Source organism: Somniosus microcephalus, chromosome 9, assembly GCF_052327205.1.
Source record: "Somniosus microcephalus isolate GS21.2 chromosome 9, FLI_Smic_1.0, whole genome shotgun sequence".
In the NCBI taxonomy this organism is placed as follows: domain Eukaryota; kingdom Metazoa; phylum Chordata; class Chondrichthyes; order Squaliformes; family Somniosidae; genus Somniosus; species Somniosus microcephalus.
The window spans coordinates 177,919,122-177,947,002 of NC_140995.1; the positions used below are offsets into that span (position 1 = coordinate 177,919,122).

The 27,881-nt window shown below is 42.7% G+C and overlaps 1 protein-coding gene across 1 annotated transcript in view; it reads left to right on the forward strand.

Annotated features, from left to right (window-relative positions):
• mdn1 (midasin AAA ATPase 1) overlaps positions 1-27,881 on the forward strand; it is a 197,742-nt gene that overhangs the window by 24,745 nt on the left and 145,116 nt on the right. Inside the window, exons 14-29 of the mRNA XM_085997622.1 lie at positions 2,180-2,328; positions 3,695-3,755; positions 5,208-5,419; positions 6,734-6,837; positions 11,552-11,696; positions 12,380-12,476; positions 14,277-14,390; positions 15,959-16,106; positions 16,518-16,628; positions 17,294-17,445; positions 18,166-18,344; positions 20,643-20,851; positions 21,547-21,693; positions 21,981-22,122; positions 24,818-24,952; positions 25,471-25,609. Coding sequence (XP_085853748.1) covers positions 2,180-2,328; positions 3,695-3,755; positions 5,208-5,419; positions 6,734-6,837; positions 11,552-11,696; positions 12,380-12,476; positions 14,277-14,390; positions 15,959-16,106; positions 16,518-16,628; positions 17,294-17,445; positions 18,166-18,344; positions 20,643-20,851; positions 21,547-21,693; positions 21,981-22,122; positions 24,818-24,952; positions 25,471-25,609 — 2,244 coding nt within the window. The remainder of the gene's footprint in view (positions 1-2,179; positions 2,329-3,694; positions 3,756-5,207; positions 5,420-6,733; positions 6,838-11,551; positions 11,697-12,379; positions 12,477-14,276; positions 14,391-15,958; positions 16,107-16,517; positions 16,629-17,293; positions 17,446-18,165; positions 18,345-20,642; positions 20,852-21,546; positions 21,694-21,980; positions 22,123-24,817; positions 24,953-25,470; positions 25,610-27,881) is intronic.

The following is a 27,881-nucleotide window of genomic DNA, read 5'->3' on the forward strand; positions in this document are numbered from 1 at the left end:
AGAAACTGCCAAGCAAGAGTCATGGTGTCTGAGAACAACGATTCGGTGATTTAAAAAAAAAAAAAATCTGTCACCACACCCTTGCAGGATCTGTTTTGTGGCATTCGGACCATCTGCAAAAAGTAGAATGTTTTAATGTAATAGTCCCTGAAGAGGAGACTGAAGCAGCAGAACAGAGAATAGTCACTCAGCAGCAGAAAGAGGAGTGCACTTTCTCCACACAACACCTTACTTCCTGATGTCATACTTTTTGTCAACCTTTTCCATTTATAAATTCCTCTGGGAATATTTGGAAGACCGAAGCCATTGTCTTAAGTCCCTGCCACAAACTTTGTTCCCTAGCCATCCCTATCCCTGGCTACTGTCTGAGGCTGAATCAGACCTTTCGCAACCTTGGTGTCCTATTTGACCCCAAGATTAGCTTCTGAAACCCCATATCCGCTCCATCACCGAGACCTCCTGCATCCACCTCATTAACATCGCCCGTCTCTACCCCTGCCTCAGCTCATCTGCTGCTGAAACCCTCATACACCTCTTTATTACTGCCTAGACTCGAATATTCCAACGCTCTTCTAGTCAGCCTCACACGTTCTACCCTATGTAAACTTGGTCATCCAAAACTCTGCTGCCTGTCGCTTAACTTGGACCAAGTCCCGTTCACCCACCATCCATGTGCTCATGGACCTAAATTGGCTCCTGATCTGGCAATGCCTTGTTTTTTTGTAAATTCCTATCCTTGATTTCAAATCTCTCCATGGCCTCGCCCCTCCCTATCTCTCCAGCCCTACAAGCCTTCAAGATATCTGCACTGCTCCAATTCTGGCCTCGTGCATCCCTGATTTTAATCACTCCACCATTGGCTGCCGTGCCTTCAGCTGCCTAGGCCTTGAGCTCTGGAATTCCCTCCCTAAGCCTCTGCCTCTTTACCTCCTTTTTAAAGATACTCTTTAAAACCTACCTCTTTGACCAAGTTTTTGGTCACTTGTGCTGATGTCACCTTGTATATTGGCTCAGAGTCAAATTTGGTTTGATAATGCTCCTGTGAAGCGCCTTGGGATGTTTTACTATGCTGAAGGTGCTATATAAATACAAGTTGTTGTCTAAATCTGTACTGGAATCTGCCTCTATATAAACAGGTCATTTTGTAATTGCACAGTTTGGCCACTGGTTGGCACCATCATCAGTCATAAATTGCTCCATCCTTTCTAAAAATGCGATGCCATTAACCTGTTCTGATAGTTCAAGTGATGTTGAAAGATCCCATGGCATCATTCCAAGGAGTAGTTGGTTCTCCTGGCCGGTTTACTCTTCCCTCCACCAACACTATTTTGAAACTGATTCTCTTGCCTCTGGTGTTGGCTTGCGGCATCTTGAATGTGTGCGGTTAGTAGAGAGAGAACTAAAAGCAAAGGCATACCACTTGTTAAATGGGTTTGCAGTCTGCTACTTTTGCTGATTTTATAATGGTGGTTAACTGTGGCAAATGTCTTTCTGTCACTGCACATGTGGGGTTAAAGAACAGTTTTCCACAGGAAATTTGTCAGTTTTCTTGTGACTCATCCATTCAATTCAAATACAAGCATCATATAGGTTTGCTAAACAGCTCTAATAGAGTTGATAAATATTTAAATTTATGGAAGCATTTTTCTGTCCAGTTCCAATTTGGTTGTCTATCTAAAGCCATCAGAGAAATGCAAATAGGCCAAAGACAATTTGCATGGTGGTTGGCAGCAAATCGCCACTTGATGAGGGATCTGGTGCCAGATCCCCGTTCACATTGGGTAGCATGGCAGAGGTTATTTCTACTTTGTGTATTTGAAATGCTATTTAAGCTGCTATTTACTGCCCTGGTATTTCGATTAAGCAAGCATGACTTGGATTAGTACTGCAGTGAACTTGTTCAGGAGTGAATGGATTGTATGTTTTTTACCAGCAGTCATGGTTTTTCTGAATAGTTTGATCTTGAATAGCCGTTCCAATATGCCCATTGGTTACTGAGAGGTCTTTGATTTGAGGTTTCAAAAATTTAGTGTAATTTTTAATCATCAATCTACAATCCCAAGACTATATCTCTACATTGTAATTAACCTCTCTTTACTCAATACATTGCTAATGAGCATTTTTAACCAGGATGCTTTGTTTTTTATTCTGCGTGACTGAAATTCTTGTACTCTTTAAGGGAAACGCAGACCTTTTCAGCCACGCGACCCTCGTCTCTGCTATTGGAGCAGCTGGCTGTTTGTCTTGGTAAAGAGGAGCCTGTCTTACTGGTTGGTGAAACGGGTACTGGAAAAACCTCTACTGTCCAGTACCTTGCCAGAATTACAGGTTGGTGGAACAATGTCAGTTGAATGCACTTCATCTTACTATGTGGAATAAGGTTGAATATTTCTTATGACGATAAAGTGGGAAAGTCAAGTCCGTGTAGTAAGAGAGATACTCTGTGGAAGGCTCCTGAATTAGATGATGGTGGTGTCATGTTTGACTTCTAGTCTGTGTGCTCAATTCGCTGATCTTGGCTAGGGTAACATTAGGGATTCTACAGTTAGCCTCAGTGTCCTGGGCTATGAAGGGAGGGGAAAAAACCTGCCATGATTCAGGTTCCGAGAGTGCGCTTGTGTGGACGCCTGATGAAGACTGGATTGTGGTTGTCCATAATGCCCCATTTTGTGGATAATCCCCTGAACACACTATCTGGGCTGACGTTTGAAGAATGACCACTTAAACAAGGTACTGGAGGATGAGGACACTAGTGGAATTGCTCTCCAGCAGGAGCTGATGTTTTCAGGAAAAAGTGGGAGGGTGTGGGGAGACTCAGGAGAAAGGGGGGGTGGGGTGGGAAAGTTGCCACCTAAATAAAGTTGAACTGTATAGCGCATACTTCTGTAATAAGTTATTAGAAGTCTGTACTTTGCTGAAGTGGGGATCACTGAACTTTTGTGTTCACCCGTTCTGTTGCATTTGGCTCTCCAGAGTTGGAATGGTTGTAACTGCACTTGTGCATTATACAGCAAAATGCTGCAATATTGTATGTCAGTTCCTGAAGGAAGGCAAATAAATGTGATTTTTAAAAATTTTAGCAGGCACTGTATAATTGGTGGCATTCTCTTTTTTTTCCTGACACTTTCTGTTGAACACTGATTTTTTTTGAATGACCATCAAAAAATGTTTCTTTTAGGGCAACCGTGCAGCAAGTTTTCTTCAGCCCACTCTATGCATTTCCTGAAATTAAAGTGTTGCTGTTTCAGCCAATTGATTGGAAGCTGAAATCCAATGATTGCCAGTTCAGATCCACCTTTTATCACACTTTTTTGTCTGTTCTGAGTCACATCGTTGGGGATGGAAACAAGTCAGACTTCTCACCCGCCCAAAAAATAACATTGGATAAATGTGTCTCCTGTTTGCTCACCTTGTTCTGGGTTTTTGTTCATGGCCAACATCAATAATTTGTCTATTGATTTATAATATCCAAATTTAGAGCACAAGCAGAATCTTTGGATATTATTTTGTCTAAATAGTAGCGAATTCATTTTTAAAATTTTATTTATTTCTTGGCAACAAACCATGGCTGAAGTTTTCTACATATCAATATTTCAGCAAATAAATTTAAACTGTCAATTTGGGTTTGTGTTTGATGACCCTTGGAAGTTCTGTTCTTGTGTGTTAAGTATTCTGGTGTAATTTGTTGTTTCAGGCCACAAACTGAAGGTGGTAAATATGAACCAACAGAGCGATGCAGCAGACTTGCTTGGAGGGTAAGTGTTGCATTTAAGGGCTGGTTTGAGGATTCTGATGGGGGAGAAGCTAGTATCTGAAGTATTAGCTGATTGCACACATGGCTATTTCTTGTCCTTAATTCTTATTTGGTGACAAAAAATCTAATTTAAATGACTAATGACTAACCTGAGATGATGGAAAGGTGATTAAAAATGCAATATTTCAAAATTTGGAATCTGCACTTTATGTTGGGCCTTGTGGTCTCAGTGGGCTGTTTAACTAATGACATCCTAATTGAATCTCCGACAGATTCTTTGCATTACTACCCGTGTTTCGCTACCAGTAATTAAAATGTTTACATTTTCTTACAGCAGAGACACCAGTCTAGGAACCAATCATAAAACATCAAGTTCAGTTTTTACAGGGAATCTATAGAAAGCCACAAAGCAATGCTGCCAGACATGCCCCCCCCCCCCCCACCACCCCTGACACAGTGCTGTCGGGGCCAGGCCCTGCCTCTCATTGACGTCGGACACCAGGAATCCACTCGTGCTGCACCATTCACAGCTTTGTCAAACCCCAGGTTCCCCCTCTAGTGTTGCTCAGTCCTAAATATGCCAAAGATTATCTGGTCATTATCACATTGCTGTTTGTGGGAGCTTGCTGTGTGCAAATTGGCTGCCATGTTTCCTACATTACAACAGTGATTACACTCCAAAAGTACTTCATTGGCTGTAAAGCGCTTTGAATCGTCCAGTGGTCATGAAAGGCACTACATAAATGCAAGTCTTTTCGTTAAAGAACATCTAGTGTGAAAAAGGGGAGCATAACCCACTTCTAGTAGCAGACTATAAATGGACATTTAACGATTGGGATTTAATAATGAGACCACTGTCTGAAAACTATTAAGTTAGGGATATACTTCAAATACAGGGTATACCATAATGAGAGAAAAATGAGCACATGGATAACATTGGTGCACTTCCTGGTGGCAATGCCAAGAGTAGCATCAGCATCCTTCAAGAGAAGGTTTCACTTTTGACTCATTCTCATGGAAGTAGGAGGCACATGCCCCAGGAAAGAGGCCAGTGAGGGAGGGATGACAGTTAAGTAAACTAAAGTAGGTGCCCCATAGAAGGGTACCTTCACTTCAAGTAACGTCAGTCAGCAGTCTAAATTTGATTTTCATTACTTGAACGCCAAACTCCCTGGTGAGGTTCTCCACTCTGGGTACATGAGTTCCCCCATGGGGGATGGCCGGGAGATCTACTGGTTCTTTATGACACTATTAAGTTCAGAAAATACTTGAACAGAAGGGTTTCTTTTCTTTAGAACATGGTTTTGAGAGCCAAAGTGCCCCTGATTTTTAAATCTCTGAACCTGATCACTTTTTAAAGTAAGGTGCAACATCAGTTACTCCAAGTGCCAACAAATATGGCATGGGTTTTGATTTTAACTAACATCTGGGATTTGTACTTGTTTCTGTTCAGGTACAAGCCGATGGACCGTAGACTTATTATGCTGCCTCTGCGAGAAACGTTTGAAGAGCTTTTCATTCAGACGTACTCTAGGAAGCAGAACACTACTTTCTTGGGCCATATCCAAACGTGCTGCAAACAGAAGCGCTGGCAGGATTTACTCCGACTGATGCTGCACGTCTACAAAACGGCCATCGATAAGGAACTGAAATCTAAGGACAACAGTGAGACATTTTTAAATGTTTTTGTTACATTGGCTTTCTGTGTGGGATGGGTTGGAGGAAGAGAATAGATTTTGGAAAAGTACATTGTCCATTGTTGCTTCTAGCAAATGGTCATTTTTAAAGCTGTGAAATAATAATGGATGGAAAAACACAATGCCTTCTCCCAAATATCTTGTTCCATTGTGATTCACATCCTCTAATGCCATAATAATTTATTTTAGTGTTACAATTGTATACTGGAAACTTGTCCCAATTGTCGGCAAAATTGACCCTAAAATGTGGCTTGTTTTGTCATGATGGATGCACGCAAGGTTTGTCAATGAAATTGAGTTCACTTTTGTGTGAGGTATTGTCACACTGTACAAAGTTAGCTATACTGTGCGTGTGTTTTGAAATGACAGTGGTAAAATAACAACTTGAATTTTTTTGTAACTACATATAGACCCGGATTTTGCTGGAGTGGGCCCTGTTAGTTCGACTTGTTCGTGCTCGTTTAGGTTTTAAAGAACTTTGCCCACAAATTTGCTGGCAGTGCAAGCTGATAATGGGGCCTTGGTGAACAACAGGACCAATAGTCTATTTCCTTAATGAGGTTACATGATTGAGAAATAAACAGGAAGGACTTAGGAAGAGGGTGAATTCAAAAATTGGGTGTAGAGAGAAATGGACAGGAAAGAAAGATTGGATTGAGAGAGAGAGAGAGAAAAGAGGCAGAAAGGAAAATGAGAATTTAAAAAAAAAAAAAAAAAAAATTTGATGTTTTTATATCTCCAATAATTCACTACCTGAAGGAATGAAACTCCACACTTTTTAATTGTTCACTTTCTGGGCAAGGAAAGTTGATTGGCTGTTATGTACAATTATCACATTGTTAAAATGGTACTTGCACTGTTGATTACTAGACTTAACTTCCTGTGGCGAGTTTAGTGGGCAATTGATGTGCAAATGCAGCAACTTTATGAAAATCACGGGGATGTTAAGGGTGGGATGCAGTTTTCGCGAAGCTAACAGCGGAGCAGCGCAAATCGGCCAGCAACTTGTGGTGATTTGCAAATCATGGGGTATCTTTTGCCGGTCAATTTGCGCATTAATAAATGTGAATGTCATTCAGACACCGTTTCAGCATAATCTGAGTCATAGCTTAACAGTAGAATTTGGAGTATTGTATCTGAAAGGTGTTTTGTTTTATATAAAAGCTGATGTCCTCAGGGTAACAAAAGGTGTTTCGATTTCTGTGTAATTCACATCTGAAGAAGCTGACTATCTGAATTTTTTTTTAATTTTTTTTAAACAATGGCATCTATTTTATTTTAGAAGCCTGGCTGAGAGAGAAATGGGAATTACTTGGTCTCCGTCTGAGTCAGGCTCAGCAACAAATGAAATTGACTGAATCGGCACTGGTATTTGCCTTTGTGGAGGTGAGGTGCGAGAGTGATTGACATCTTTGCCACTGAGCACTTGGAGTGATTCTCGAAGGGGGTCTTGCAATACTGGCTTGTTGCAAGGTTCTTTCATCAGTACTGTTATGATTGTGGGAACTACATTGCTTGTTCTCAAAATATTAAAGCGCGATTTATTTTTACAGTAAATTCTGGCCCGATGTATTGTAATTACTATCCTTGACTTCTGATCAAAAATTCAGGGCTTTCTGATTTTGTAATTGATTTTTCTGTAATATTCCTGACAGTCACACATACAATGTATGGGAATGCCTCTATCCCAAATGATAATGACCAGCCTAATGCACAAGCCAGCAGAGTGCCAGTGAAAGCTGCTGAGAAATCGATAGTGAAGCTACTGTCTAACTGCCGGTGGCACACAGTGAAATCACTCTCTCTTTCTGGCTCATTCTTCGGGAGCAATCTACTTTAATTACATTTCCCTGCTCTTTTTCTCCACGCTTTTTAAAAAAAAAAGTATTTTTCTTGTTTAAATTCCATCTAAAACATTGTGGTTGGTCAGTTCAATAGTTACTTGTGATAACGCTCTCTATATTCTAATGCACTTGGACATGCAAAACATTTTTCCTAATTTGCCTTAGTACTCACCCTAAATTTATGCCTTTTTCTTTCCGATTCATTGACCAGCGGGAACAATCTTTTACCTTCACTTTTGAGCACTTCTATTAAAATCTGACCCCCAACCACTTTTAATTATACAGTAACAAAATACTGTGGATGCTGGAAATCTGAAATAACAGAAAATGCTGGAAACACTCAGCAGGCCAGGCAGCATCCATGGATAGAGAAACAGAGTTAATGTTTCAGGTCGATGACACTTCGTCAGAACTGGAAAAAGTTAGAGATGTAACAGGTTTTAAGCAGGTGCAGGGGCAGGGAAAGGGGGTGGGGGGAGGGGAGGAAGGAACTAAAGGGACAGTCTGTGCTAGGATTGAACTGGAAAATTTAATTCACTTTGCTTCCAATTTCCACCCTTCCCTCACCTTCACATGGTCCATCTCCGACTCTTCCCTTCCTTGACTTCTCTGTCTCCATTTCTGGCGATAGACTATCGACAAACATCCACTACAAGCCCACTGACTCCCACAGCTACCTTGGCTACACTTCCTCCCACCCCGCTTCCTGTAAGGACTCTATTCCATTCTCCCAGTTTCTTCGTCTCTGCCACATCTGTTCTGACGATGCCACCTTCCATACCAGTGCTTCCGATATGTCTTCCTTTTTCCTCAACCGAGTATTCCCCTGGCATTGCTTTCGACCGTGTCTGTTCCATTTCCCGCACTTCTGCTCTCACCCCTTCTCCCTCCCAGAACCACAATAGGGTTCTCCTTGTCCTCCCCTTTCACCCCACCAGCCTCCACATTCAACGGATCATCCTCCGCCATTTCCGCCACCTCCAACGTGATCCCACCACCAAATGTATCTTCCCCTCGCCTCCCCTTTCAGCATTCCGAAGGGACCGCTCCCTCCGCAACACCCTGGTCCACTCCTCAATCATCCCCCAACAGCCCCTCCCCTCCCCACGGCACCTTCCCGTGCAAGCGCAGGAGATGCAACACCTGCCCTTTTACCTCCTCCCTTCCCACTGTCCAGGGCCCCAAACACCCCTTCCAGGTGAAACAGCGATTTACTTGTTGTACTTGCAATTTAGTATACTGTATTCGCTCACGATGCGGTCTCCTCTACATTGGGTAGACCAAACGCAGATTGGGTGACCGTTTTGCGGAACGCCTCCGTTCTGTCTAAGGGGGACCCCGAGCTTCCGGTCGCCTGTCACTTTAATTCTCCGCTCCACTCCCACTCTGACCTCTCTGTCCTCGGCCTCTAGCACTGTTCCAGTGAAGCTCAACGTAAGCTCGAGGAACAGCACCTCATCTTTTGATTAGGCACTTTACAGCCTTCTGGACTCAACATTGAGTTCAACAATTTCAAACTATAACTCCATCCCCCATTTTTTAAGGCGGCAGCTGTTGATGATTCTGCCATCCGCATTTGCAACATTTTATCTCTTTGTTCAATCCTAGCACAGACTGTGTCTCTTTAGTTCCTTCCTCCCCTTCCCCCCCTCCCCCCGCCCCACCTTTCCCTGCCCCTACACCTGCTTAAAACCTGTTACATCTCCAACTTTTTCCAGTTCTGACGAAGGGTCACAGACCTGGAACATTAACTCTGTTTCTCTCTCCCACGGGTGTTGCGCAAGAATAGTATCACAACTGAACATTATTCTGTTTTCATTGAACATCCACGCGTGCACTTTCCAGCAAGGATCGTTCAGTAGTAATCAGGATAGAAGTGCGGGAAATGGAACGGACACGGTCAAGGGCCGTGTCAACCACAGTAGAGGGGAATCCTCAGTTGAGAAAAAAGGAAGACCTGTCGGAAGCACTGGTATGGAAGGTGGCATCGTCAGAACAGACGCGGCGGAGATGGAGAAACTGGGAGAATGGAATAGTCTCCTTGCAGGAAGTTGGGTGGGAGGAAGTGTAGTCCGGGTAGCTGTGGGAGTCGGTGGGCTTGTAGTGGATGTTTGTCGAAAGCCGATCGCCAGAAATGGAGACTGAGAAGTCAAGGAAGGAAAGGGAAGAGTCGGAGATGGACCATGTGAAGGTGAAGGAAGGGTGGAAATTGGAAGTAAAGTGAATGAACTTATCTAGTTCAGGGCGAGAGCAGGAAACGGCACCGATGCAATCATCGATGTACCGGAAAAAGGCGAGGGAGGGGACCTGAGTAGGACTGGAACAAAGAATGTTCCACATATCCCATAAATAGGCAGGCATAGCTAGGGCCCATGCGGGTTCCCATAGCAACACCTTTAATTTGGAGGAAGTGAGTGGAGTCAAAGGAGAAATTGTTCAATGTGAGAACAAGTTCAGCCAGGCGGAGGAGGGTGGTGGTGGATGGGGACTGGTTGGGCCTCCGTTCAAGGAAGAAGCGGAGCGCCCTCAGGCCATCCTGGTGGGAGGATGGAGGTGTAGAGGGATTGGACGTCCATAGTGAAAGGGAGACGGTTGGGGCCTGGAAACTGTTAGTGACAGAGGGCGTCGGAAGAGTCGCGAATGTAGGTGGGTAGAGACTGGACAAGGAGAAAAAATAGAGTTGAGATAGGAAGAGATAAGTTCCGTGGGGCAAGAACAGGCTGAAACGATGGGTCTACCAGGGCAGTCCTGTTTGTGGATCTTGGGAAGGAGGTAGAAGCGGGTTGGGGGACTATGAGGTTGGCGGCCATGGAGGGAAGATCTCCAGAGGAGATGAGGTCGGTAACAGTCTTGGAAACAATGGCTTGATGTTTGCTAGTGGGGTCATGGTCCAGGTGGAGGGAGGAGGAGGTGTTGGAAAGCTGGCGTTCAGCTTCTGCACGGTAGAGGTCGGTTCGCCAAACAACAACCGCACCACCCTTATCAGCAGGTTTAATGATGATGTTAGGGTTGGATCGGAGAGAACGGAGTGCTGGAAGTTCAGAGGGAGGTAGGTTGGAGTGAGAGGGGAGCAGAGAAATTGAGACGGCTGATGTCACGTCGGCAGTTAGCAATGAAAAGATCTAGAGAGGGTAAGAGGCCAGAGGGAGGGGTCCAGGTAGAACGAGAATTTGGAAAGCGGGAGAAAGGGTCAGCTGTGCGGGGGGGAAGACTCCTGGGTTCCCCTTGTCCTCACCTTTCACCTCACCAGCCTCCACATTCAACGGATCATCCTCCGCCATTTCCGCTACCTCCAACGTGATCCCACCACCAAACACATCTTCCCCTCCCCTCCCCTTTCAGTATTCCGAAGGGACCGCTCCCTCCGCGACACCTGATCCACTCCTCAATCACCCCTAACAGCCCTTCTCCTTTGCCTTCACCTGGCATCTTCCCGTGCAAGCGCAGGAGATGCCTTCCCACTGTCCAGGGCCCCAAACACCCCTTCCAGGTGAAACAGCGATTTACTTGTACTTCTTGCAATCTAGCATACTGTATTTGCTGCTCACGATGCAGTCTCCTCTACATTGGGGAGACCAAACGCAGATTGGGCGACCGCTTTGCGGAACACCTCCGCTCAGTCCGTAAGGGTGACCCTGAGCTTCCGGCCGCCTGTCACTTTAATTCTCCGCGTCACTCCCACTCTGATCACTCTGTCCTCAGCCTATTACATTGTTCCAATGAAGCTCGAGAAACAGCACCTCCTCTTTCGATTAGGCATTTTACAGCCTTCTGGACTTAATATCGAGTTCAACAATTTCAGATAATAATCCCTGCCCCCATTTTTCATGCTGTATTATTTTTGCCACTCCCATTTGCAACATTTTATCTTTCCTGCCTCTTACAAAAGTACAGGATGTTCTTTCTATTTCTTCCTCCCCTCCTAACCCCCCCCCCCCCCTTGTCTCTGCACCTGCTTAATATCTGTTACATCTCCAGCTTTTTCCAGTTCTGATGAAGGGTCCCAGACCTGAAACGTTAACTCTGTTTCTCTCTCCACGGATGCTGCCTGGCCAGCTGAGTATTTCCAGCATCCGCAGTATTTTGCTATTGTATTGGGAACCTTGTTGATTTTTCTATTCCCTAAGGTAAAGGCTCTGAACCTAACTAGCGTCCTATCGCCACTCAACTGAAATTAGTCGCTCGGCACAGACCAGAAAAAAAATTCTGGTTCAGTCATTCCTTTGACAATGTAATATTTTTTTCTCTCTTCCTAGGGTACTTTAGCACAGGCTGTAAAGAAAGGAGAGTGGATCTTGTTGGATGAGATCAACTTGGCCTCAGCAGAGACGCTGGAATGTCTGAGTGGACTATTGGAAGGGAATACAAGCTCGCTCGTGCTGCTCGACCGAGGCGATATTGGTACAAGAGCTTATTGCCTTATATCCAACATTATCTCTAAAGTAACTTATTTCATGTGTTCTACAAAATTAAGGCTTCCAGGTTGGTTTTCCACTTCTGGTGCCTTTGTTCCTTTCTGTTTGATGGTCAAAACACTGCTGCTGCCACCAACACGTCCCACAGGCAAGCCGAGGAAGATGTGGTCACTGGCAGCAGCGAATCATCTGGGGAGAAATAGTAGCTGCTTTTTTTTTACTTTTTATTTTCTCATGCCATATCTAGACCGGGAGGTGATCTCCTTCCAGGTCTCTGCCAGTGCTACTTTAACTTGTGGGGAAGGTGTGCAGCAAGGTGGTGAGCGGCTTTTTAAACTGTCTGACCCTCCTTTCTCGCAGGGAGCACCTGAATCTACTTTGCATCTCCCTGAAAACGTGCTTGAGATAGTAAGCAGGATTGCGTGGAGTTTTCTAGGTCGAAACACACATCTTGCCCCTTATCCATGACTTGTTTCCGAAGTTTATTATATATAGCATGTTTACGGCAGATAGTTGGTAGAAACTCTTGGTTAGAGATTTGGGAAGTGGAGTAATTTGTGTTTGGGGTAGCCACTTGATGATAATTATGGAAGCAAAACGCTCTTACTCTGCATGTAATTGTTCATTATTTTTGCCATGCACATAACTAACTTGGTTTATCCTGTTTAGAGCCCATACACCGGGACCCAGAGTTTCGCTTGTTTGCCTGCATGAATCCAGCAACAGATGTGGGAAAGAAAAACTTGCCACCTGGCATAAGAAACCGGTAACTAAAATGTCTTCTGTCTCTCTTCCCCACCCTTGCCACCCCTCAAAGAAGGGCCTACAAATTTTAGCTCTACACAGTGGTTTGCAATTTATTTCTGTTGCTTAGCAGGAAATTGCAATTTGAGCAGTACACACTTAACGGGCAGGCATTGAGAGACCCAAATAACTTGCACGGTAAAATATGTAAGAGGCACTCTGAAACCATGGACACTCGCAAACTACAGGCAGTTTTCAATGCACCAAGTCCTTTTACAACTTAAAACACTGGGCACAGCCTGCTGCAAAGCTGCTGTATCTGGCACTTTCCCGGAGTTGGGATCACTGGTGTTTGCTTCCTTTTCTGGCGCCTGATTCTGGTGAGGTCATTGCATACCAGGCAGGGCAAGGCACCAGCGGGTTTTGTGAAAGAAATGGCTTTTGTGGAATGGAGAGCTATTTACCCAGCATGCACAGTGGCAGAAAAACCACCCTATCTTGGGACTGTACACTTGCACAGCTCTGTCCCAGGGACAGATGGTTTCTCTCCAGCACATTGGACGCACTCTTTGCTTTTCTTCAATTGGTGCCATGGGATCTTTCATGCCCACCGTAGTATGGCAAATGGCCCCATTAAAAGAAGGCACCTTTTGTAATGCAGCACTCCCTCACCATTGCACTGAAGTGTCAGCCTAGAAATATATGCTTAAGTGAATCTTGAACCCACAACCTCTATATTCTAATGAGCTTTTGTGTGCAAACCAGTGCCGCCAACTAAGCCCAGATGACACTTAGACAACGGTTCCTTTTTGTATTTGGATCTAGTACTGCTTGTTCCTTTAACCAAATTATCTCACTTGCTTCCTCCTTGCCTGATTATGAAGCTTCATGTCTGTATTTGAGTCACATTTAACTAGGCCTTGTCCACAAAGCATTGTGTTTATAACATAAATTCAAATTAATTAGCCTTATTTGATCCATTCATTTAAAATATGTGAATCATGTTTCTTTTCAGTCTCTCTTTTTTCACTTCCAATAAAAATACATGCCTACCAACCTAGAAAGCTAGCTAAAGCCGACCAGTATCAAAAAACCGGACTCCTCAGAAATGGCCCTCGTTATAAGCATATGACGAGTAGTAACATGGGCTTTGTACATTCTTTCTCTTGTACTAAGTTTTTTTCTCCAATGCACGAAAGCTTGAAGGAGGAAATCCAAATGTTGAAGGCAGTGGAAAATTTTCAACCAAAAATGATGGATTCTGGTTAATAAACTTAACATATTTAATCTCCAAGAAACAAAGTGACGCTTGGATTTTGAACAGAACAACCAGAAGTTATTAAACAGTCACTTTCGCAGTTCCAGCCCCCACCCCAGTATATACACCTCACTCCTATATTTGTGCAACGAATTAAAAAAAAAATATAGTTCTGCACTCATTTCTTTGGGTGAAGGTTTAAAGGCACCTGCTTCACACGTCCTGTACGTGTACACGCTTTTCTGAATTCTGCATGTTCGAGTTCTGAATGGAAAGGACTCGATCTGAAATTTGTCCACAGTTCATTTCTGATGACTAATGTGAACAATTTGTCTGCCATTTCCCAATTCTCCAATTAATATTAATCATTTAAAAGATTTATATAGTCTTCAACACTCTGTTTAATAGTTGCATTAAATTTATTTGGACCCATCTTCTTGTCTGTAGGCTGCTCTCATGTTATCAGTTTCTCTTCTGACCCTCATTTTAGTTCTCCAACTTATTGAGTAAAAAAAAAAATGAAGTCTTCGTTGTGCTGATCTTTTTACTGGTTTCTGTTGGCAGGTTTACAGAACTGTACGTAGAGGAACTAGAAGTTGAAGGAGATCTCCGAATCCTCATCTCTGATTATCTAAAGGGATTAAACGTCGGCAAGAAAACAATTCAAGGGATCATTGAGTAAGAATAGCTCTGTGATTCTGGCTTCTAGATTTTGAAATACCTGAAAGAAAAGACAGTGGGTGCAGCAAATGTTCGCAGTGAAGATAATTTTAAACTCTTCTATTGCTAAAAGTAGACATTAGCTTTATGCTGGGGGGCGGGGGGGTGGTGGGGTGGTGGGGGGGTGGTGTCGGTAGTTTGACTACATTGCATGGATCAGATTTTATTACAGCCATCACTTCATGTTGGGTACAATAAATTGAGGTGTTAAAGTCGCACTCTACATTTACTGCTGAACCGTGGTTCATTTGCCATAGCCTTTGGATTCCCTGCTTGGCCCTTGGGTTTGAATGTGTAACGGATTTCGATGCTTTTATATAAAACTTGTAACAAAACTATACAACCCTTTATCTTCTCGTGAAGCTAAGTGGCGGTTTATTTTATCCACTTTTTTTTGTGTTGTCACGCCATTTGCGATCCTGATATGATTGCTATCTACTTCATTATATTCAGTTATCCTAATCAAGTGGCCAAAGATATTGCAGGACCTTCAGTGTGCCCTCTCTCTCCTCTCAGTTCCCGTAGCCATCGGCCTGTTCTTCCATTCTGGTCTCCCACACTTGGTCATCTTTTTGCAGCTGAGCCCCATTCCATCACTTTCCAGAGGGACTGATCTACTGCTGTACAATACTCATGCCATTTTCATTATAATCTTCTCGCGATTCTGTTGCTGCACTGGTTGCTATCCTCATTTTTAGTGTTGATTAACTCTCTTCTCCAAGTTTCTTCCGAAGCCAGCCTGGCTCGATTGTGTTCCTGAAGCTTCTGCTGCTGCTTCAAGGTTCAGCCCGTGGCACTGTTGAGTCCTCTGGCGAACTGGACCATGGGCCTGTTGCTACAGTGCAATGTTGTGATTGTTAAACGGACACTGAGACTCGGCTATCCATGATGAGGGTACCTTGCTGACGGCTTGCTTACTGTGCTGTTGACAGTGCTGGCCAGCATCGACAACAACATAGTAAGCAAATGGTCAAAGAGGTTACCGACAAAAAAAGGGATTCCAAAGACACTGCATGGACAACCAGTACACCCACATGGGTGTTAGTCCCAAGCCTGGATTTATAAGAAGTCCCGCAGGCAACTGGACAGGTCTATCATTACTATATAGAGAATTGACTGGATACTGGACTTTAACTCTCTCTTCTCTTCGCACTCTTACCTGGCTCTCTTCCTCGGGAGCAGTTGTCAGAGTTTGTTAAAATGCTTCCAACTGGAGCACTGAGCCACTTCATCTTTTATTCTTGCATTTCCCTTGGTGTAAAATGATGTGTCATTTGAAGGCTGAATGCCCAAGGGTGGAGATTGTTCCCCTCTAGAATTTGTGGTTTAGTCAATGCAGTCTCTTCCACTACAGGTTGTATCTGAGAGGACATGTTACTATAAATACTTGGAGTCCATCTCCATGATGCGGCTTTGCTATCCCAACAGCATATTGCAGGGACCAATCGGGGATAGTCGTTCTTTATTGTGTATTTGATAGTATCTGTATTCGCATCTTCCTCTGAAAACCTGTCTTTCTTTGTTAGGTTTTACTTGTCTGTGCGTAAGGAGGCAGACGTCAAGTTAATGGATGGTACAGGCCACAGGCCCCACTACAGCCTTCGGACTCTGTGTCGCGCTCTTAGGTTTGCAGCATTGAACTCGTGCAACAGCGTTCAGCGCTCGCTGTATGAGGTAAATGATGAATGTCACCTCCGTTAATCTTAACGTTGTCAAATTTAGTTACAGTAAATGTTACCCGCACATAACTAAGAATATGTTAGGTAAGTGTCATGAAGTATGTCGTGTCTTATTTGGCGCCCAAAACACACACTCCTCATTCAAAGGTGTTTCTTCCCCTCATGGAAACGCTGTTTATAGTTAGCAGGGGAGCTTGAACCTTACTGCAAATATATTGTTCCTACGTTTAAAGGTTTAAAAGCTGAAATTCAGTGCTGGGGAGAGTACAGTAAATCCTATGCAATTTGCACTTGTTTCTTTACCCTCCTCACTCCCATCCCCACTTTTTATTTGTTTAAAATTCCTAATTCTCTACAGAATCAGGAACTCGAGTTGCATGTCTAAAGTAATTTTCAAATTTTACAGGGTTTCTGTATGAGTTTCCTAACTCAACTGGATCGCATATCTCACCCGGTCGTTGAGAAACTGATCTGTCGTCATATTGTTGGCACCAATGCCAAGGCTGTTCTCCAGCAGGTATTGCCGTCTATTTTTTGCCAGTGAATGTTGTGTGTTCTGAAGTACTAACGATCATCCATTTCTAAACCAATCTGGGATTAAGGCTTATTTCATAGTAATTAGTTGCAGAAATAGCATCATGTAATGGAAGTGTACTGTTTCCAAAAATGATATAAAATGAGCAGTCTGGAATCTTTCCAATTTAATAACTTGGTGATTAAGACAGAACTTTAAAATAAGCTAAATTTGAGCTCCGGTTAATATTTTTTTAATGAATGCTTGATGTGCGTGCCGCTGGCATTATTGCCCATTCCCTAGTTGCCCTGCGAAGGCGGTGTAGCAGTTTGATATAACTGAGTCTTGCTCAGCCACTTGAGGCCAGTTAGGTCACCCATGTTGGCGTGGGTCTGGTGTCACAACCACTAACTACCATATCCCTGTAATCGAGTGGAAGCTTCAGGATATCAACACATTACAATCTACATTTTGAGTCGTGACTGGATAAGTACTCTCCCAGCACACTGAAGAAATGAGCATTGTACTGTTGCAGTATTTCAGATTTTTAGTGCGCAGTTGCGTTTGGGTAAAATGGTGCCATCAACTCCCAATTTCTGAATAAGGAGAAATACTGGTTTTGAAAATGGGGAAACAGTAATTCCTTTTTTTTTCTTTTAATATTTCAGCCCATCCCAGAACCAAAAGGAGGCCAGTCAGTACAGATTGAAGGCTACTGGATTGCAACAGGAGATAAGGAACCTGGTGTTGACAAGTTTTATATTCTCACACCCTCTGTCAAACTCAACCTAAGGGATCTAGTGCGAGTAGTTGCTGCTGGGTAGGAATCATTTTTCAGTCTACTAAATGAATTGAGGATCTTCAGTTTGAATAAGTTGCTGCACACACGCCAACCACCGGTATTCTGGTGACTGAGGGGATCTGTACTCGCCAACCTAGAATAACACTCTGGGACCTTCATTGTAAGCCTGAGCCACTGGATCAGGCAGGTGGGGTCCTGGCTTAACACTTTGAAAGTGCAGCACTACCTCGGCACCAAAGAGTATGTGCTCAAGTGCTGGGGTGGGGCTTGAACCCACAACCTTCTGATTCATTGGTGTGAGTCCTACCGACTGTGCCAATTTGACACACCAAGTCCAAGTGTTGAAAGGATGCCTATTTCCTCCCGAGTATGAAAAACAAGGGGTTTTTGTATTCTTGTTAACAGACAAATTGTTCACATAAAAATAAAAAATAAAATGATACAAGACCAGTTTCTAATTCCTATTGCCGTCCCAAATTTGTGGCTCTCTTCCTCCTCCATGACCTGTTCTTCCACATGACACTTGCCACCTCTGCAACCTTGAAACACTAACAGATATTCAACATTTTACCATTTTCTTTGGAAACATGCTGGGCACTTATTTTGTGTTCAACCAACTGTAGCTCACACTGATTGCCATTTTAATTTTATTTTTTGTTAATTGCTCAAGAATAGCCAAATGTCACAACTTTACCAATGTGTTTATTTACAATACAACCTCTGGTGTGTCACTTAAAGGATTCATCCAGTGCTTATTCAAGGAGAGACATCAGTTGGTAAAACCAGTCTGATCAGCTGGTTGGCATCTGCTACTGGAAACCACTGCGTGCGGATCAATAATCACGAACACACAGACATTCAAGAATATATTGGCTGCTACGCGTCCGATGAAACGGGAAAACTGGCATTTAAGGAAGGTTTGTACAGTGCTTTTTTTTTTAGATAAAAATATAATCTAGTTCACAATCTTTCCATTGCTGAGCTTGACTAATACTTTCTGAATTTTGCATGCAAATATTATAATGTGGTCTACATGCACATTACTGGTGTTTGCAGTCTGGATACTTTCACTGCACAGACAAAACTTGGTTAATTACTGTGGCCAATTAACCCCCCCCCCCCCCCCAAAAAAAAATCTCTCTGAAGGGTGCATCTGACTCCATGGACTCTGGCAGCCCTCTTGACCCGCTGTATGACCATGAGGGGTACAGAATAGCTGCTCAATTGGATAGCAATCCGGAATGGGAGTCCTGACTTTGTCTTTATCTTCGCCCCTCCCTGGCTTCCCTTCCGATTACATAACAAACCTGGAACCATTCCGTTCTGTATAGCTTGAAAATTAATATATTGTTGGAGGTCAGAATGTTGGGTTTAGCTTGAATCAAGGGAGGTTTTCAATACAGTTTAAATAGACACCTATTTAATAATTACAAAAGTGTCTTTCATTAGCTTTTTACTGTCTCTAATTTGTCTCTCCCCCTTTCTCTGTCCTTTTTTTCTCTCCAGTGCTCCTCTCGTGCTTTCTACTTCAGTGTACTGCAGTTTTAGATGTTGAATTTGGCAACCCAGTATAATGCCCAGACAGTGCATGATTGTGCTACTACCTGGGCCAATGCTCCAGCAATTGATGGTTTTCAATGAGATTAAATCCTTTTTAACTGTTCAGTAGCTGTGTTTAGACTTGAAAATCACAATCCATTTTTTTTTCCTGATGCACTGTAGTCTTTTTTGCTTTGATGTCTGTTACAGTATTGTTCCTTACTTGAGCCCCTTTCCCTGATATTGGGGGTGATTTTGGTGTTTCCATTGCTCCATATTTTGGCAAGAATTGGGCAGTAGTGAGACCAAAATTGCTACAAATGACTCGCCAACTTTTTCTCACCCGAGGACTGCTGCTATTTTAGAGCAGGCCTCAAAGTAGGCTTTCTGCCAGAAACAAGCAAGAGCCTCGTTGCTGTTTGCTAATCGGGGTCCTGTGATGTAGATCGGATCCCGATGCCATTTTTGAACTAAAAAGCACGGTGCCTGTGCTGCACAATCCTTGCCCACTGGTTCCAAAGCAGCCAAACTAGCGTCCCACAAAAGGATCGGTGGAAATCACTCGGAAATTGGCGCAAACGGTTCGGGTCTCTAATGAGCTAGGTCGGGCGGGTGAATGGCCTCCTTCTGTGCGTACTATTTTATGTACACTCTACACTGTTCTGTGGGAGAGGAAAGGAGGAGAATGACGACCTATGTTTGTGGAACTCCTGCCCGGTTCCTTGGAGATGTGTGGGAACCAACTAGATCAATTTCTCTCTGCATTCCACTTCGTTGTTGCTTTCCTGGGAGCTGACTGTGTGGTGATTCTTCAAGAGCCTATATTCTACTGTTCCATGTACACAGTGTTGTACATGTCTCATTACTGTATCATCTGGAACATTGGCCTGGAATTTGCAGTGGGTAATGACGGCAAACTATCAGCGTTCACTGTCATTGCTGCTCTGAAACTGACCGCAACGTCAGGATTTAGCGAATGTGCATCTAAACGCAAAATCCTGAAGTTGTGGTCAGTCATTGACTGCTCTGACACTGGCTGCACTGTGGAACCCCCTCCCCCTTCCCGGCCATAGCCAGCAATCGGTGTAATCAGTGAAACTGACAAACTTGGGCTTTTCTGCAGTAATATCGCTGTTAAAATACTCCATTAAATGTTAATCCTTGTTGGAATACGTGTAACTGGGGTTTTAACAGTGTATTGACTGATTAAAAATTAGTTTTTCAGGGCCCGAATGTTTGTTTATTAGTGGGGTGTCAAATTTCTCCATTATGATAAAAATTTATTCATGATACTTCAGCTTCTATCTTATCCCCATGTGAGAGTCCCAATCTTTATTTTGCTCTAACAGTTTTTTTTTTAAAGTCGGGATAAAAGCAGCTTCTCGTTTCCTGCCTGGCATTTCTGCAATGTGATTGGCTGCTTAGACAGCTTGTTGATGTCATTAGCAGCATCACACTAGGAATTCCCATTACAGAGCCCTGAAATCAACTGAACGTCGAAAAAGGCAAACTTCTCGCCACAGAAATCTCTGTGGGCAGTTTTCTTCAGGGCCATGTTTTACAGGGAACGGTTTTTGTTGGAGTAAATATGAGTAGTTAGCAACACTGTTGCCAAACTGAAATTTTCTATTTGTGACCAAAGTGCTGATGTGCCTTTTTTTTTCATTATTAAATAGGTGTGCTTATTAATGCTATGCGAAAGGGCCACTGGATTATCTTGGATGAGTTGAATTTGGCCCCTACTGATGTTTTGGAAGCGCTTAATCGACTGCTTGATGACAATCGAGAGCTTTTCATAACTGAGACCCAGGAAGTAGTAAAAGCACACCGAAGATTCATGCTTTTTGCAACCCAGAACCCTCCTGGACTATATGGAGGCAGAAAGGTCTGTGCTTATCTGATTTGGTTTTCTTATTTGCCAGGTGTGGGTGGCATGGGTTGGGAATGTCCCAGATGGACAATGTGAATGCTTGTTTTAATTGGAGCTTTGTACATACATATGAATTGTTCCTGAACTTGCCGTGCATTAGTATATTGCCATTGTAACTGAAGGCAGGATTGTGAAAAGGCATGGCTAAAATAACTGTCTGGAACCTACTTAACTCTTGAAGGAGTTTATTTTTGTGAAACTAAATAAAGTAACCCAATCATTCGATGGTATTTATCTGATTTTGATAGATGTTTGGGAAGCTGGCATAAAAATGTCACCACCCCCACCCCACCCCACCTTCTCTGGGCCCCCCCCCCCCCCCTCCCAAAAAGTTAATTCAGTTGTATTCTTCAAGCTGTGGGAAGCAGGATGTCATTGACTCTGACATCGTATCGTGATTCCTTCAGTTTTTTTTCTAGTTTTTAAAAAAAATATTGCATGTCTACAGATTTGTTCATGACTACAAAAATGTCGGCTGTGCATTATAATGAGTAAGGAAACGTTGGGTAATACAAGATCGTGTCCTCCACCAGTCCTGCAGTAGTTGGGTCTGCACTCGTGTCTGGACTCCTAGAGTAGTGTAGGATTTATTTTATTTATATTTTTTAATTACCTTTTGTTCTAACTCTGACTTTAAATCCTATTTCTAGGTGTTGTCGAGAGCATTCAGGAACCGTTTTGTGGAGCTGCATTTTGATGAGCTTCCAAGTGCTGAATTAGAAATGATCCTTCACAAGAGGTGCTGCTTGCCCCCATCTTACTGTAAGAGGCTGGTTAAAGTTATGCTGGATCTGCAGGTATTTCAGACAGTAATATTTATTTTTAAATCTGTTGATTTCTTGAAAGGGTTTTTCTGTAAGTTCATAATGAGAAATGTTGAGCATTAAAGAATAATCCTCTGAAATAAAAAATGTTCAACAATTATTTTAAAAGTCTATTAATGAAGCAATTTTACCCGTGTCATTGGAATGCTAATGACCTCCTGAAGCCTGAAGTAAATAATGCAGCTTTCAGCCTGAACCAAACTGAAGGCTGCGAGTTTATTTATTTTTTATGGTATTCTAACAAATGTTTCTTAAAACAGTCATATCGTAGAGGGTCGAGTGTTTTTGCTGGAAAACATGGCTTCATTACCCTGCGAGAACTGTTTAGATGGGCTGAACGCTACAGGTTGGCTGATCAAACTGTGCAAAGTTACGACTGGATTAAGCATATAGCCACTGACGGTGAGATTCTTTACTTACATTTTTATTTTTATTTAACCTTTTTTCCTCTTGTGGTCTTGCAGTGCTATGTAGCTTCCTTGTCATAAGAATATAAGAAATAGGAGCAGGAGTAGGCCATTTGGCCCTTCGAGCCTGTTCCGCCATTCAGTAAGATCATGGCTGATCTTCTACCTCATCTCCACTTCCCTGCACTATCACCATATCCCTTGATTCCCTTAATTGTCCATGGGATAGGCTTGAAAAGTATCTATGCTTACAGTAATAGCTGAGCAGCCCAAGGTGATTTGACCTTAATTTTCTTTCGAGAAGCATCTGACCTTTACTTGTCTTCCCATGATGATGTGACTGAGGTCGTGAATACTGTCGGGGAAAATCACAGGTGTGGATGCTTCCTACTGCTCTGTTGAAGCTCCAACATGCCTTGCTGTCCTCCGTGTGATGTGTCTTTGCTCCTTTCTTCCCCAGTTCTCTTTTTTCTTTGTTTGCCATGCCATTGACCACGCCATGTTTCTCGTACCTGAGGGCTCCCAGAGGCATGGAGCTGCGTCCAGCAATGATATTTCCTGTTCCTCTGGGGAGCCGTGAAGTGGGAATCCCGTAGCTACTTGTAAGGCATTGTGGCTGGTATCAGCTGGGTGGTGGAATATGTTGTCTGCAAATGATACCTCATTGGTGACATTTCTAAATCTGGTGAAATCATAGAATCATTGATTCTTGCAGCACCGAAAGAGGCCATTCGGTCCACCTTCGCATAATTTCAAATGTGTGGTTGACTAAACTCTTTTTAGTTTTGTGTGTAATTTGATCAAGTAGAATAAGGCTATATGGTAGTTCTACATTTAAACTGGATGTGATACAAGATTTCAGCTTCCTCTAAAAGTTTTATAATCCGTTGATCCTGATCTTCAAAACTTGAGACTGCGGCTTGTCACTGAGTACACTGAAATCGTGTTGCAGTCCTGTGTGTATTCATATGCACCATCGTTACTAATAGAAAAACAATATCAATTTGATTTTTTTTCCTTTCATTGCTGTTTACAGTCTATCGTTTGTGCAATTATGGTGCATACAATAATCTTTATGAAGTAATTTCTGTCCCTTTTCAACAATAATCTTTATGAAGTAATTTCTGTCCCTTTTCATTATTAATCATTTTACCTGCTCTGTTGTGGACTTATTGTCTTTTCCGTGTCTGGCAGCACGTGAGACAATCCATTTCTTTCACTGCTTTGACTTCCAGCAGATCATACTATGTTTTTTTAATATAAAAGGAATGGTAATGATTTACACAGAATCTGTCACGGTGAAATTGATAAATAGATCAGACTGTGTAATGATTCAAATTTTTTTAATGTTTTGGAAAAATGTTTTTCTTAAACAAAACTGCAAACAAGGGTAGGAATCTAGCCCTCCCCTCTATTTTTATGCTTTGGTTGAGGGAGCTACAACTGTGTTGTCACACTTGACTTTTAAGAGTGGAAATAATACATGGAGCAGCGCAAACTTACTATTATAGCCACCTCTTACTTGAAAGTCATTTGAGTTGCTGTTAGTTAAGCAGTGGCTGGTCTTTTTTGATGGGTGAGGCACAGGTATGCTTGCCTGGCCAAGCGTGTTACCATGGCAGCAGGCCCTTCCTGTGGAATCCCACCACCAACCTTATAAAGCTGTATTTTATCTTTTCTTAATGCATTGTTAACGGGTTTTTTTTTAAACACTTACATCCAGGATTGGGATTTGGATTTTTTTTTTTTAATCCATGAACTTTGTCGGGGGGGGAAAAAACCTGGCGTATCGCCAGACTGTTCTGCAAAACGTTGCTGCTTGGAGTTTGCCTAAAGTGCAATTACCATTACAGATCAGTGGTAACTTTTTCAAATTGCTGAAGTTGGATGGAGCATAATATTGCAACAACTTTCATTTTACATCAGAGGCTCCATCCTGCTCACCCGGGGCTTGTGGCTGTTGGCAGCGACATCAACTCCCCTCCCACCTGTGCACGCACAGAACCCGAGGCGAGGCAGTGCCTCGCCCGACTAGCCGCCTCTGATGCCTCATTCTGTCAATTTCTAAAAATCAGTATCTTGTTTTGAAAGAGGAAAAATTATTTTACTTGTGTAAACTAGGCCTGTATTCTCTTGAATTCAGAAGAATGATCTCATTGAAGCATACAAAATTATTACAGGGCTTGATATGGTGGATGCTGGGAGAATGTTTCCCTTGGCTGGGGAGTTTAGAACCAGAGGCCACAGCCTCAGGATAAAGGGTAGGCTATTCAGGACTGAGATGAGAAGAAATTTCTTCAGAGGGTGGTGAATCTTTAGAATTTTCTACCCCAGAGGGTTGTGGAGGCTCAGTCATTGGGTATATTCAAAACAGAAGTCGATAGATTTCTGACTAGTAAGGGCATCAAGGGATATGGCGATAGGGCCGGTGAATGGAATTGAGGCAGAAGATCAGCCATGATCTCATTGAATGGCGGAGCAGGCTCGAAGGGCCGAATGGCCGACTCCTGCTCCTATTTCTTATGTTCTTAAACGAAGCTTTGTCGATATAAAGTGGTTTTTGTAGTGTAAATCGTGCTGTTGTGTTTTTTTAAGCTCTGCATGATTGAAGGAGTTTCGCAGTGTTAAAATGATTGTGTAGTTGCATTAAATGATGCTGCTCTGTCTTAATTTTTAAATTGTTCTGGCAGCTTTTATGCTCTTGGCTGGCCGTGTGAGAAAAGAGGAAGAGGTTGCTGTCATTCGCCGTATCCTTGAAAAAGAATTTAAAAAGAAACTAGTTCCGGAAGTTTTATTCTCAAAAGAAATCCTTGAGAAAAAATTGAGTAAGTATTGACAGAAAAGACCTTGATGTAATCACTGTGCTGGTTCAGAATGAGTGGTTTTTAAAAACCTATTGGTACTTGAAAGTTAGTTGGACTGGCGGCTTAGTGTGTTGGCACACCAGTGCTCCACAGCCCTCGTGGTAGGCCTCTCACCTGAGTTTCCGATCTTGCCATCATTTTGTGTGGTTGAAGACCTTTCCTGAATTCCTTTTACATCCATCACTTTGTAGGTAATCATTACGATAAAGCACAATTTACTAATATAGGAGTTACCGCTTGACACGATTGAGCAAAGCAACAACTTTTGAACACCTCGTTCACAAGATTTAAAAACAGAAAAATGCTGGAAATACTCAGCAGGTCAGGCAGCATCTGTGGGCAGAGAAACAGTCAGTCTGAAACGTTAACTCTGTGTTCCTCGCCACAGATTCTACGAGTATTTCCAGCATTTTCTGTTTCTATTTTAACTTTTGAACACTAACTTGTTACCTCATTTCACTTTGTTTCCCACTGTACAGATCATTGGTCAAGTCTGAGGTCCGACATGCCTGAGAACTTTCGCCATGTTGTGTGGACCTATGGAATGCGGAAGTTGGCAATTCTGGTGGGACAAGCTTTGCAGTTTGGAGAAGCTGTGCTCCTTGTTGGAGAAACTGGGTAATTATCAGCAATTTTAATTACATTCTCCGATATCCACAAGTCTGTTGAAGTATTTCTGACATTGACTATAAGCTACAGCTGTATTAATGAAACCCAAGTAGAAATTAAAATGAAGTATTTTGAATTTCAAGCAGCACTAATATAAAAATAAAGTGAAATAAAATTGCATTGGTTGAGGTAATTGGAGCAGAATGTAAGTGTGATTCATTTTGCAATTCAGGCATAGCACCATCGTGCAGCTTAGCTCTGGTTTGGTGCTCGTTCAGCTTGCCACTGCATTTACCACTACTACGCAGTTTGTAATGCTTGATATGCTTTAAGTAACATTATACTTTTACTGTAACATTTTTCCCCTGGTTAGATTAATTATTGGCCAAATCATCATGCCCACCTTTTATTGTAACCAGAAGTTGCGAGTATGGTGTTAAAAATGCATTACAACAATCAGTTATCAGAACTTATTACCTCGGCATTTACTACGTAGCCAACTTGAAAGCATAGCCACATTACTTGGTAGTTTCACCCATTCACAAAAGTTGCGAAAGTAACCCTTCATCTCTGATATCCCAATGAATTCTAGCTGCACCTTCGCTATTACTTTCATATCTTTCCTATAATGGACTGCTCACTAAACTGCATACAGTATCCCAGGTGCTATTGCATTCCATGCCTTTTGATACAAAACTAAGGGTTTGGCAGGCCATTTAAAAAAAAAATTTTTTTTTAAATGTATTTCTCTATTTGCACTGCTACTTCCGACTTGCATACAAGTTCCTTCTACCCCATTTAAAATCTTACTACTTATTGTGTACTTCCTCTTCCTTCCAAAATGTAATGAAGTAAGCCCCCAAACTTCCTCTTAACTCTACCTTTTTCCCTTTCTGCCTCCACCCATCGCTCTCCATGTGGTTGCATCCCTCATAATTCCATGTACCATTGCCTTAAGCCTATTTTATGTGATGCTTTATCAAATGCTTTTTGAAAATCCATATAGCCTACATTGCTTTTTTATAAAGAATTCCATAAGTTTCACTGAAAAATTAGAAAAACCCAATAAAATTAAATTGTCATCTGTAGGCTAAATTTTCTCAAATGCTCTGCTTTCTTATCACCTTTTGTCTTCAGTTTTGGGAATTTGTGCTAGGTGTCTTCTCCAATTCAGCATCCCAGGTCACTTTTGTAAACCAACCTCATCCCCAATGACCTTGAGTGTACTTTTTCCACCCAATATCCAGGTAAAACAATAGCATGATCCAGGGATCATAACCAACCTCTAGAGTCTAGAAGAATGAGAGTTGATCTCATTGAAACATACTCAATTCTTACAGGGCTTGACAGGGTAGATTCAGGGAGGATGTTTCCCCTGGCTGGGGAGTCTAGAACCAGGGGTCACAGTCTCAGAATAAGGGGTCGGCCATTTAGGACTGAGGAGGAGAAATTTCTTCGCTCAGAGGGTGGTGAATCTTTGGAATTCTCTACCCCAGAGGGCTGTGGCAGCTCAGTCGTTGAGTATATTCAAGATAGAGATCGATAGATTTTTGAATATTAACAGAATCAAGGGATATGGGGATGGTGCCGGACAGTGGAGATGAGGTAGAAGATCAGCCATGATCTTATTGAATGGTGGAGCAGGCTCAAGGGGTCAAATGGCCTACTCCTGCTCCTATTTCTAATCTTTTAACTGAGCGCTGTTGCTCTGTACACATACTCGGTAGTTGCATGCTGTCTTTGTGGGTGGCAGCATGAATACGCACTCTTACTGAAGTGAGACACTGGCTTAAATCAACAAATGGTTTTACTTGTACTGTTCATTTGTCTAGCACATATATCATTTTTACCATGAAATATATTTTCCCTGTAGTCCTTTGTTATAAAGTAACAGACCAAACTCGCCTCTTCTGTAAATATAGTATCTGACCACATGTTTATTTGCTACAACCCCAGTAGCCTGATTGTTGCTGGTCAGGTTGGTAAGGGGCTTTAAACTAGCCAGCCTTACAGTGGTACCTGCAAGTTACAAACATGCTCACTGCATTTACTTCTGTTTCTTTCAAACAGCCGTATTAAAGTCTGAGATGAAGTCTTTGCTCGCTGAGCTGTCAAATCACCGCAGCAAATCAAGGACTAGCTCTCTTTAAAGAGCTCATACCTGTCAATCAAAGCAGCTACTCCTGGGCTGAGGGCCTATCCTGGGTGCAGCCAGGGAGCCTCCAGGAGTGTGCCTGACTGCGCTCCCGTGCTGTGGAAATTGAATACAAAGACACTTTTT